We start from the raw sequence: 13,131 nt of genomic DNA, 5'->3' as shown, positions 1-13,131 counted from the left end.
TTAATGCAACTAACTTACATTATATAAAAAGCAATCACAGTATATTTTGGCTGTAACCCTTGTTTGCTGTAAATCTCCTGCCACTTAACATTATGGGGTAAAAACGTTATTATTACTACAAAATTATTACTACAAACACATTTACGGTTATGGTTTAGTTGAGTTGGTTCAACTTCTGGGAAAGCCTGAGATTATTGGGTGGGGCAGTACAAATGACAGTACAGCTGACTGGAAGTAAAATGCACTTGTGTGGCTCATAAAGTCTAACTTACATAGGCAAATGTTTAGCTTGCTGCACATTAATTATGCTGTCATTCTCATAAGTCTCACTTATCAGAGTTACTCTTTCACTAGAAACCTGTCTTACCTGTTCTTCTGCCTTATTTTCTCTCTCCTCCTTCTCTCTCTCTTGACTGACCCACTCCTACTTTTTGCTGTTGATTTAGCATGACTAGCCGCAGGAAAAGTTGCTCAATGTTAATGTTTGACAAGTAGGAAGAAGGTCCTTCGTTGCCATATCGAGCAGCGTTACACACACAGCCACACTCTTTCAGTTCTCCTTCTACTCAAAGAGTTTGTTTGCTGCTTCGTAGAGGGATTACATATTCAAATCAAAGGGAGATCGAATGAAGGACAACTATGGGTGAGTCAGCATTATCAGTTTTTTCTTAATAAACCAACGTCATGTCTGAGTATTTTGACTAACAGTTGCCTTTTTGCTGGGAATTCGTGGCAGTGGTAAAGAAAAGCTGCAAAGTGCTGACAAAAGTTAATGGATTTGTATCTGCTTGAAATGCTCCTCCAAGAATTTATGTATTGTACCTGACATGTACAGGCATGCAAAAATACGAAACCTTACTCTACAGATACTAGAGTGTGTACGTTCTAGCTCTTGCACAGACTGTATCTACGAGATTTGTGTTTGCTAAACAATTAGAGAAAACCTGTTTTTACATACATCCAAGATAACAATGCCACACTTTCAGTTCTTTTAAGAATCTCTAAAGTTCTCTTTATATTCAGGAAAATAGTGACAACACGAATAGTTGTTTCACTTCTCTGTGATAAATGAAAACTAAGCATTTTAACTGTAATAATCCACATTCAAGCTCATATTTGTTTCTAGCCTCCACTGCTTAGGGGTTTGTCTTGGTTTTTTAAGATATCAGGACACATCACTTGTGAGACAAGTTACACCAGCCTTTGTGCAAAGAATCTAATTATCTGCCCCATTTACGGATGCGCTGTAGAGGTGCTGGTGCTAATCGACTTTGAGAGCAACTCCGACGACGAGCTCACAGTGAAGGAGGGGGATGTGGTCAAAAATGTCACCAAGGCCAGTGAGGAAGGATGGCTGCATGGGGAGCTGAGAGGGAAGAAAGGCATCTTTCCTGCCAACTTTGTCCAGGTCTGCCAAGGCTTTACTGTCCACAGTACTGTACTATTTGCTATGGATATATTTGTGTTCATCTACATTGCGTGCAACATGTTTAAAATATGACTTACTTGGTTTTAACAGGAGGTCCCAGTCTATTTGAGAGGAGAGAGCAAGATGGAACCACGAAGCATTAGAACAAGTAAAATGCAGAGTTTGAATTATCAGCACTTTCTGTTCTTTAGCGTCATAACCTTAAAAAGCAGGACAGGAGTGGCAGACGCTTTAATCAGAAAGCATTTAAAGCAGTTTTTAAAGATGATTTAAAATTGAAACCCAACACAATTATGAAATGACTTTGCTTTCCAAAAAAGGAAAAAAAAAAATGATAGAAAACTAATGAATAAATGCAATATTCACTTCAATATTAATTCAGCTGTACAGCATCAACAGTTGCCTCAAGGTGCTTTATATTGCAAGGCAGATCGTACAATAATACATACAGACAAAAAACCCAACAACCATATGACCCTCTATGAGCAAGCACTTTGTCAACAGTGGGAAGGAAAAACTCCCCTTTAACAGGAAGAAACTTCCGGCAGAACCAGGCAGATGGCGGCAGATGGCCGCCCCTCCCTGAGAGGGGCGGCCATCTGCCGCGACCAGTTGGGTTAGAGAAGGATGCACATTACAATTAAAATATGAGCAACTGCTTTGTTGTAAAATAAAAGGAATTTCTAAAACACTGCGATCACTAACTTAGAATAGTCCAATTGTGTGCAAAAGATCCAAATTAACCACGCTGGTAATGCAGCGTCATTTAAAACTACTCTAAGTAAAGTTCCTGCTAAAAAAAAAGACTCTTGGTACAAAACGAGCCATCACAGCAATACAGTAAAAATACTTATTACAATAATATTCAAAACAGGTTGCTCTTGACATTTACCACATCCTTGCAATGCAAAGTATATCTAATTCAGAGAAAAAAAATTGGACTTTGTGGGAACAGACATGCTCAGAACGTGAATAATTGCTCCAAGCTATGCAATCTTAGCACTTTCCTGTTGAAACTTGATAACAATGCTTTCTAGCCCAAAGACACTGTTAAAGAGCTCCATTTTTTTTTCATTAGAAGAACGTTATGAACTTTACTTTGTCTGACAATTCTTTCTTTTTTTAGCAAAGAAGAAACCGACAAGAAAATGTGAGGTACTGTTTCCCTACAGTCCCGTGAATGAAGACGAAATGGAGCTGGTTGCTGGCGAGACTATAGAGATCGTCAGGGAGGTACAGTTCTTATCACCCTTATGGTTTTCACACTTATATCTGGCCTCTAAATACCAAACTGTGAGTCAAATGTTAGCAGTAGATTATGGGCTTAAAATAACTAGGTTGTGGCTGGTGAAAAGAAATCTCTGCGATGACATGATAGTGAATACCTGATAGCAGCTGCTGAGAAGTGAGGCATTTTCCTGTCACTTCCTGAAGCTGCCCTGTAGTCAGAACCCTGCACTATAGCGATGATATGTAAATCAGGGTGTTGTCGATGTGTTTGCTCAGCCTGAACTTCTTTGGGTAAATAAACAAAGATTTGAATATGGCTTTATTTGATCGATTTCTTTTTATTTATAATTAAACTCATAGTTCACAGCAAGCATACGTTTTCTGAAATCCCATGTGAACTGATCAGACTAGTCCTGGCAGTTCTGAGGATCATTCGTCAGACACCTTAAACAGGCCGATCAAGTGTCTGGAATGCACTACAAGATGATATTTCATGTAAACCTAAGGTGGTAGTGCAGCTATTTACTTGTAATTTTACATATTTTTAGCTTAAGCGATGTTGAGTAGTAGTCAAGTCATCTTTATTTAAATAGCACATTTAAAAGACATCAAGTGTCAGCCAAAGTGCTGAACAGACAGATAATATAATCAAATAAAAATGAATTAAAACAGATAAGATGGTTGTGGGTCTGATGGCTGACTGTATCCACAATTTACAAGAAATCTAAGAGTATTGTACCGATTTCAGTAAAATAATATTAATTTTTCTGGGTTATGGCTGTTAGCAAGTCTCCTTGACTTCTCAGTAGATTTTAATTTTCTCATTAATTTGTTTAATAGCACCAACCAATGACAATAGAGATTGTAGAACTTGTTTTTCTGTACAATATATAATAACCTGTGAATTTTGATGGCTCATGACCTACTTTGCATGACAGATTGAAGATGGATGGTGGATGGGGGTGAAAAATGGCAAACTAGGAGCATTTCCATCAAACTTTGTCAAAGAAATTTTCATTTCTCCCAAAGGTTGGTGGCAAAGTCAATTAACAGAGTTTTTTATAGTTTCATTTTTCATATATAACTTTTAACATTTTTCATCTGAACAGATGTAAAATACAATGAGGGCAAGGCAAGACCAAAACTCACTGACGCTGTGTTCAATAAGGAGGTTTGTAACAGTGGAAAAACTTTTCTTAAATATGTATGAGCTGTGTTCCTTTTACTTAATGCTGTCTTTGTTCCCATTCAGATAACTCAGAGGGCAAGTGTAAGGAACAAAGCAAAAAAATGTAAGTTCAGAGTTTTATACATTTACATCACATGCTAGCTTTCTCACATGAGACACTGGTTCTATTTCTGAACAGCATTTTAAAAGCTGCTAGACTAGTATACAACGTCAGTAGGACAAGTGGTAAATTCTTGTACTTTTACCTTTATGGGTGGGGTCAAACCAAAATACTTAACAGCAATATTCCTTGATTTACTACTTCACAAAGACATCAAAGTGAGCGATCTTCCAGGGTTAAAGGTTTATAACTTACCTCAAGTATTACAGTCTTTTGTAATCTTTGCTGTTCTTTGATTTAGTGTTGTTTCAGGGTGGATAGAACTAGTCATCACTAGTGAAACCTCCTCACACGTACGACGGTTTCTGCAAAGTTAATAATCATGTTATCTCTTAACACCGTATCTCCTCAGCTATAGAGTGTTGCAAAGTCATGTTTGACTACAAGGCCAAAACAGAGGATGAGCTGGAGCTGAAAAAAGGAGATGTTGTTAAGATACTGAACAAGGTTTGAGCACACTTCTTTATTTTTTTATCAGCTGTTCTATGCTGTCACACTTATGACAGACTAATAAATTCCTGGATAATTTGCTTTCTTAAAATGTACCATATGGTTCTTCCAGAGAAACCAGTTGTGTCACTTTCAAGACTGACTAGGCTTAAGGGCAGAAATGTGGCACTCCAGACATGCTAAGGAAAAAATATTCGAGATAGCTACTTCGTGTTGACACGTCGTGATCTGCTTGACTTTTTGATGACCTTAGGTTCAGAGATTTCAGATCCCTAAGGACAGAAGCTTGTTTTAACCTCTCTCAAATGACTCTTTAATCACCATCTAAAGGAAACAGCAGATGAAGGCTGGTGGGAGGGAGAGCTAAACGGCCGGTGCGGCTTCTTTCCTGATAACTTTGTCATGGTGATTTCACCGATAAACAGCTTGCAAGTGAGTGGACAAAAACACAATCTCAAACATAACCCTGTTGGACTGGAGTTTAACTGCACTGCAATGAAACCATGGGCATGCTTCGGAGTAATTGATGCTATGCATACTTTTTTGTCATTTTAAAATGTCCTTTAAAAATAAAATACATTATGTCTATTTTAGCATGTCTGCAACCAGTATTCAGTGACTCAGTACTGTCTTTAAATACCGTCTGCTTTGGAGTTACTCACTGAAATTTCCCATTTGTGGAAACAGTGTGTAGAATATGGGGCAGAGTACAAGGCACATGGAGTACCAGAAAACTTACTTTTTCATTTCTTTTTCCTCCTGTAGACGGGGACCATAAGCCAACCACCTGCACGTAACAACTCCAAGAAACTCTCAGGTAAGAGAACAGCATGAATGTTTCCCTGATCAAATAAAGAAGCACAGTGGTTGAAGCTCTTTGAAAGTATGATGTGGAGCTTGACATTTAGAGGTTCACGACCAAGTCGGAATTTCTGACTGCAGCAGTGTTTTGCTTGGCAGTGTGCTGACTGTTTGGCCTGTGATGGGTTTGGCAGGTCAACATTTACACAGTTACATAATAATTCAATAAAATATAAAAGTTTTTGTTTTTTTTAAAATTATTATCTATGAGAAAATAAAGACGTAGCGGGAAAAAAATACCCTGAAGTCAGAGGAACTATTTGAACATTTCTTGAGATTACATGCATTCCACATAGCGATTTATCAGACGCCCTAGTAACATTTACAGTAGATATGAAACGTTTTCATCTTGTGACCATGTAAAGGAGGTTAAACAGATTTAAACACTCTGCCCTGTAGCACACAGCATAAACTCTCTAACCCACAAATGGGGCCACGCAGGGAAAACTCATCACAAAGAAATGCAAAAGAGCGGCAAATTCTGGCAACCTGGATCCAGATTTTTTTTTTTTTTGGGGGGGGGGGGGGTGATTTTTCCTTAGAAGATAATGTTAGCGATCAATCACAGCAGTTATTGACTTTTTAACTTTTTTAGTTTAGTCTGAAATCTAATATTTTCTGAAGAGACTGCCCAGTAATGCACCCTTTGAATTTCGAAGAGGTAGAAATTTAATCTATGAATCACACAGCAGGATGTGGTTCGTGGAAATTGTTTTGTAGCATCAAAAGTGTCTGCCCAGACAGCTTTTTAAAAGGATTCAAAATATGCACCCTCACTGAAACTTAAATAGGCAGGTGAAAATAAGGCCAAAGGAAGTGGCACCAGTACTATGAGAATTACAGTGCAGCCTCGTACCAAATTGTACTCATCATTTCCACACAGTATCACTTGAAAGATTTTCACAGGAAGTCTCAGACCGTAGTAAGATGGGGGATGGTTAAACTGGTCATGTGACATAGTTTAGGAGTCTTGGAGGAAACAAGGGGGTGGGGGACAGATGAGAGCTCTGTCACAGATTTCCACTACCAGCAACAAGCAGCACTTGAGCTTCTTCTGCTCTGTGGATGGTTTATTTACGAGGGGAATGTTGCACAATGCGTTGCATAACACTCAAGGTAGGCTTCCTGTGTTTTCATCCGATCCGTTATAGATGTCTGAGTTTGATGTTAAGACTAAAGCAACATTTTTTTTGTCCTATTTCTTGAGGTCTTTGCATTGGAGCAGTTTTACTTCTTAGATTGCATTCATTCAGCAGGCCTGTAACCACACAGCTCATCTTATCTGTTTGAGAGTAATCACTTCACTTGCATGACAAACAGAGATCTGTCACATAACTTTAATGATTTAACCTCTCTCCAAGGTAAGTCCTCTTACGGGCTGTATTTGTTTCATATGAGATGACCCAGAGTGCCAGTTAAGACCTGGGAACTGTAACTGCATCGCTACTAAATCTAGCTGTTACCTGATTTGCTCTAATTACGTGCATATCTTTTCCATAACACGCCACTCGTAAACCTTACGTTTGAACACCATTAGCATTTTTCTACACCATAATGCTTTTTGGACAGTCTTATAGTTCTTTGCAAAACAGTCATGCACTTTTTATCACGAACTGAGGGCTGAATAATCAGAATCAAAATCAGGAGAAGCCACACTTGCAAATACAGTATTATTTAAACAATGGCATGTTTGCTCAGCATGCATGCCCTGCACAGCACAGCGACAGCATGCTCATTCACTCATTCTGCTACAGAGAAAAACATCTGGGAAATGCTCTGCTGATCAAGAGAACTTTCAGCGAAACTGCAAATGTCTGATAAGACCTTTTTTTCCTGACAAAAGCACAATGTAGGACATCACTGCTTTTGTCTGTGCTGCCATTGTTATGGCCATACTAAATAAAGTGCCTTGAGCATTTTAAATGAGGACTTGTTATATTTGTGTGACAAATGCAACTAGTGATCAGCGGTAAAATTTAATTTAATGGGTTTTTTTTTTTGCAGTAAAGACAGAGGAATCAACAATGGAGAAAGTCGGTCCAACAACAACAAAGACGAGTAGGTAGAGATGGTAGATGCTTTTATTTTTGTACTAATTCATCTTAAAAAAATCCTGCTGTGGACTAATGTGATGATTTTGTTTTGCAGATGATAAACCAGAGCCTAAAGACCTAAGAAGCAATCCTCCAACCAAAGTTAAACTTCCACCCATCATCAAACCGAGCCCACCTCCAGTCAAAGACAAGCCGAACAAGGTTTTACCAAAGTGAGTTTTACAGAAGCGTCTGTGATGTTCTTTCTCACTACTTGTAACTCCATGTGAAACCACTTTCTGGAGACCTGACAAGAATAGTTATTCATATGCAGCCTTTCTAAAGCAAATAGGCCCTCAGAAAATGTCAGGAACACTTTCTCCTCTCTGGTCTGGCACCAACAGTGGAGCATTTAGATGTTAAAGGTTTTTGGTTGCAACCACCAGTTGCTATGGTTTCCTTAAAGAAGAATGCCAGGATGCCTGACATTTAGTGGCTCAGTGGAAATTGTGGGATGAGTCAGATCAGGCCGAAACAGACGAGAGCAGCCCATTTCCTGTTTCCTGAGCAATCGCTCACAAACAGCCTTACACACACAAAATTGAGAAAACAAAAACAGGCCCGTCTTGAGAAGAAGAACACGCTTTTGAAAAGCGTTTCCGTGCAAATTTGCCTTTTTCAGCTTTTTTAAGACTCCTCCTTCATGTTTATCTAAGCTTATCCCACAAGGCTTTTACAGCCAGGCTGATTTTTCAACAAACACATCAGTTATAACCAGCATTTAAAATGTTATAAAACTTAAGTAGTAACTCTGAATACAGAGAATATTATAGTGATTTTTCAAGACTTCATTTGCCATGCTCTGCACCTGCACCTGCACTAGCACCAGCGCCCATTCTATTCAGGAAACCAGAAACCACATACAAACTCTCCAACCCTCTGCGTCAGTATTTCTTCACATCAATAGATTTCTTTTTTTATTTGTCTGTAATTTTAAAAAAAGTGTTCATTCGAAGGTATATTGTTGTTTTCTGTAGAACCAATGGTGATGCGGCTACTGTTCCACCGAAACAACCGGAGGAGAAGGAGACTGACGAGTTTGATGGATTGGAACTGCCGACTGAAAAGCTGAGCCATCCCACAGCAAACAGAGCCAAACCTCCACAGAGGAGACCACCGTCAGGACTCCCCATAGCAGCACAAGTATGTCCGCATTAGCGACCAATACCGATCGATCTGTGTGGCAGTGTGTATAACACAGATGTGAAGAGCTTCACAAGAAACACTCAAATTATAACCTGCATACCCACATGAATAGGGTTGTCAAAACAAGTCATTCTCAATACTAAAAACGACTGTCAGATAAGATACTCATTTGCAACAGTATTGATGCGGACAGCGTCGTCTTTGCTTCCTTCTGTCGACACACAACTTTTACACAGTACCTGCATGCAGGCGTCCACACAGGCCCTCCCCTTACCAGCAGCTGAAGCAGTTGACATTTACAAGACTACAAGAATAAACACCTGGAGGAATTTTGAGAAGTCAAAAAAGCTTCCATTTTAACAACCCGAACATGGATATTATTGTTGCTCTTGTTCTAATCTTCATTCTTGTTTTGGGGGTTTGAGGGGTTTTTTTGCTCCTGTGGCATGGCATCAAAAATAGTATTGGGTATCAAGTATTTTTCTGGGTATTGATACAGTGTTAACCAATATTTCTGCAGATGAATCAAAGGTTTATCAGTTTTCTGTTTAATTTTGTGCAGTCAGTTAAAGCACAGTTGTTTGAAACAGTCCTTAATAGTTTTAGTGATTCTTATAAATATTGTGTCCATGTTGGGATTAGAACCATTTTTAGCAATAATATACCATAAGCCCATAATACTACTACTACTACTAATAATAATAATGTTATTAACTTTGTGCCTCTGCAGTTCACACTTGTGTTGTTGTTATGTTTTGAGACCATCTTCACTCATGAAGCCCTGAACCTTTATAGACAGTACCCCATGGAGGTGTACATGGGAATGCTAACGATATCTGATATCATTTGAGAGTACAATAAACAGTCTTTACTCTGCCACCTCCCTGGTTTAAAGTCCATGCTGTGTCCGGTTGCACTGATTTGTGCAGTTGTGACTTTAGGGCAGCTAACTGTTATTCCATTCATGTATTTTGGTTCATGCTCTGCATATTGAGAGTTTCTGAAAGGGACCATCTCCTAATGTATGCTACACATGGTCCCAATCAGATTCTCCCGACGCTGTCAGAAGACAATTTTACAGAAAAGTGACCAGTTTTTATAGACAGCCCTCTTGCTCACTGACCAAGAACACTTGTAATGACTTCTTGGTCATAACAATTCATCTGGAAAAAATGAAAGAATTAGAAGAAAGAGAACGCGAGCTTGTACTTGACCGCCCAAAAAACCCACCTAGCTGTTAATCCTGCAAAGCTGAAAAACCAGAAATCCTAAGGCATGCTGTGAAGAATGACTATTAGCAATGATTGACATTTAAACTTGACTGTTCTTCCTTTGTACCGCCACGGACCAGACAGATGCAGAACCAAAAAAGTTTGAAACGGAGATACTGGCTGGCTTGCAAAAGGTTTGTAACACTCTGTGTTCTGGGTGAAATATGAATGAAATCACATAAGTTTGAGTTCAAAAAGTTGTTCTATGTAGGAAAATGTGCAGTAATATTTTTGACAATTAAAATCATTTCAGACAACAGAAAATCTTCTGCCCACCCCTCCAAAGCCCGATCTTCGACCCAAGACACCACCTCCAGTTCGACCAGCACCACCCAAAGTTCTCGTAGATAACAAAACTGTGACCTTTAAAGACGAGCCAACTGTGGAAAGTCTGCAGGCTGAGATCAAAGAGCTCAGGATGACTTTGGAGCTGCTTGAGAAACGACAGGAGTGAGTACAACTCACTTGTTTTGTAGCCATGTTTGAAACCTGAGACATGACAGGTTTATGACAGGCCTAAAGTTACTTTACAAAATTAAGACAATTTTGTAAAAAAAGATCTTCATTACATTTCAGCTAACCCTCTTCTAAAATAAAAAAAGAAAGATGCCTTGTAGCACAAACATACACAGGAAGTGAGTAATTCAAACCTAGCAGAGAAATACAAATGAATGTAACTGTGCATGTTCCATCATAGGAAACCCCCCCTCCCTTCCAAACAAAAAAAGCCTGACTCAACAGCTCTTTCGTATCTCTTGATCTGAAACGTTATAGCAGCCTGAGTGATAAACATGTGCCACACTCTGCAGAGCTGTAGACATTTCATTTCCTGATCAGTGATCTTCTTAAGCCTTTTGAACTCACCAACCATCAGTTTGAAACTCAAATTACTGTTGTTCCCTAGTCACTCAGTAGCTGAACGTTTTGCATTATACCAGTAAAACCTTTGACAGTATATGTTAATTACAGGCAAATACACAAATCCTAATGGGATGTGTGTGAAGACTTCTGTAACTGTATCTCAAGCCGTGTTTGTGTAATCAGTTTTCTAAACGTATAAAAAGATTTTCTAAATGCAACTGATATTTGTGAATGTGTATTCAAGATCAGTGTGTGCATAATGCATGCATAGGTCTGTAAATGCCTACACAGTTATTAATAGATGCAGCTAAACATTTTGATCCAGCAGCTTCCTGCTTGGCTGCTATGGTAGACCTACAAAGGCATGTGGCGATCTGTCTGTAAATCTGAGGTGTTGTCTGCTCTGAGCTCAGACTCACAAGCTCAAACATACCACCGACTATAACACCTGGTGATTTCAAGTATGAAACTGCTGAATGGCTGTGGCTGCAGTTGCAAGCTTGACTATAATGAAATCTTAAACTGATTTAGGTTTAACACCTCTGTGTGTTTTCAGAAAGTATAGCGAGTGATAGTTTGTAAAAATATAACAGAAGTCCTTTATTGCTGAGACGTATGTGTGTAAAAACTCGAGTTAGTCATTAACCTGTGCAGTTTGGATCATCAAACAGGCGGGTTTTTTTAGCGAATAAATGTTTTTATTTATTTATTTATTTACCCATTTTAAACAATCCCTGTATGTATTCATTATTTTTGTGGCGTATGGAAGATTGCAATGGGTTTGTGTAGTGTAACCCCAATTTCTCCCAAGGGAGACAAAAAAGAGACTTTCACTTAGACAGCTGCATCTACAAAAACAAACATTTTAAAACATTTGCATATCTGAGTACCAGATTTTGAGGTTTGTGTGTTGTTGTTTTTTTTTTAAAATAAATTGCACCCACACCAATACCCTAGCATATCTGCAAAAACCTATATTACCATAATAGTTCAATAAAATTAAACTATTAAAATAAATGTCTTTCCTGTTAGAGCTACAGAAGTAACTTTCTAAATGTATTATTATCTTGACTGGCACTGCACAGTGTTGTTGACCTATTTAGACTTACCAGCATCTCCAACCTCCTCATTTTGTTCTCTTTGTCTCTTTTTATAAGGCGAGACATGCAGGAAGTGAAAGAAGAACTGAGGGATGAAAGAAACAAAAGACTAGCATTGCAGGTCAGTGTCTTGACTTCTGTGAGTGTTATTACTTACTGCCTGCTGCATAATGGGTGAAAAAATAAGCAGCAGTTGTGGTTCCAAGATCACGAGCGCAGTATAATCAGTTGTTTAAAAGGGTTCTTTTTGTTGTTGTTTCTTACAGGAGGAAGTGCAGAGTTTGAGAATGAAGCAATAATCCCAACACAGACTGTGACTAAGTTGCTTGTCTGACACTGTGCCATGCGAGCTCTTGGACTGCAAATTTCAGAAAATGAACATTTTTTTCTGACATTGAGAAAGTAAAAAAAACAACAAAAAAAACCCTCCCTAAACAGTATAGCTGGAGTTAATATCAAGCTACTCCTATAATGGAGCAAAAGAACCAGATCCTCCAGAAGACTTTTAAGTAACATGCTGTTTGATATTGGAATGCCAGAAATCTCATACAGGTCCTCAGTTGGAAGCAACGCCTGGAAGCAAATTACTGTTTTACATGTTTTCTTTTTTATTACTTTTATTGTGGATTACAGGTTAGGCTATTTTTAATATCAGAATTTGTAATATATGCAGCTGTACATAGGAGGAAATATTGTTAAGTCTTTTACAAAGAGCTAAAGGATAATTTACATCATCATAATGGGCTTTGTTACCTGAATGTCAAGTGAGATACTACTGTCCAAACTATGCCATGTTAGTGAATTTATGCAATGTAATGTAATGTTGCAAAGATCCACTAGGGGGCCCTCTTTGACTTTTTTTTTTTTTTTTTACATAAGGTGTTAAGTTTTTCTGTGATTGCTGGGATTTATGGAAATGCCCTGGCAAAATAACCTCACATTGGAGAAGGAAAAATAGAAGAAAGAAATACATTCTTCATCCAAACAGTAACTGTGTTAACATTTAAGATTTAAGCGAGTGGCTCATGTTAATGGGTAGTGCCTTAAGAGGGGGAAAAAAGGAAAAGAAAAGAAATAAAACTGTGATTTAATGCACCAGGAGTTTGTGGTCAGTTTGTGTCGGAGAAACACTGACTCACTCTTAAAACACCAAAAGGTGACTCATCAGTGGATGCGGAACACATGGGAGGAAAATTATTGAGAAATTATTACACCCATCGCAGGAACAGCTTTGGACAATGCAGTCTTCACAACATGCTAATGGTAGTGTCTCTGTGAAGAGCATATATGAACAATACCTGGAGCTATTTAGGAATCAAGCTCTGAAACTCTCGTGGAAAC

At 38.5% G+C, this 13,131-nt stretch overlaps 1 protein-coding gene across 1 annotated transcript; it reads left to right on the top strand.

The window, feature by feature from the left end:
- Positions 1-430: 430 nt before the first annotated feature.
- sh3d21 (SH3 domain containing 21) lies at positions 431-12,885 on the top strand. The gene is made up of 17 exons (XM_082552945.1): positions 431-643; positions 1,251-1,408; positions 1,520-1,577; positions 2,556-2,662; positions 3,598-3,688; positions 3,769-3,830; positions 3,912-3,951; positions 4,361-4,455; positions 4,789-4,890; positions 5,224-5,275; positions 7,324-7,377; positions 7,468-7,585; positions 8,390-8,569; positions 9,894-9,963; positions 10,083-10,279; positions 11,848-11,911; positions 12,057-12,885. Exons 1-17 carry the CDS (start codon positions 640-642, stop codon positions 12,087-12,089), a joined length of 1,485 nt encoding a protein of 494 aa, XP_082409071.1. The 5' UTR covers positions 431-639; the 3' UTR covers positions 12,090-12,885.
- The last annotated feature ends 246 nt before the right edge of the window (positions 12,886-13,131 follow it).

This window comes from Aulonocara stuartgranti, assembly GCF_965226115.1.
Source record: "Aulonocara stuartgranti genome assembly, chromosome: 11".
Taxonomy (NCBI): domain Eukaryota; kingdom Metazoa; phylum Chordata; class Actinopteri; order Cichliformes; family Cichlidae; genus Aulonocara; species Aulonocara stuartgranti.
The sequence above is the reverse complement of the archived record's forward strand: the minus strand, read 5'-3'. Positions and strand labels throughout refer to the sequence as shown.

What these genes read in the sequence shown, in the direction of transcription:
- sh3d21 (XM_082552945.1), top strand. An exon ending in TACTGGCTGGCTTGCAAAAG is followed by an intron (nt 9,964 to 10,082) that starts GTTTGTAACACT and finishes AAATCATTTCAG; the next exon opens with ACAACAGAAAATCTTCTGCC. An exon ending in ACAAAAGACTAGCATTGCAG is followed by an intron (nt 11,912 to 12,056) that starts GTCAGTGTCTTG and finishes TGTTTCTTACAG; the next exon opens with GAGGAAGTGCAGAGTTTGAG.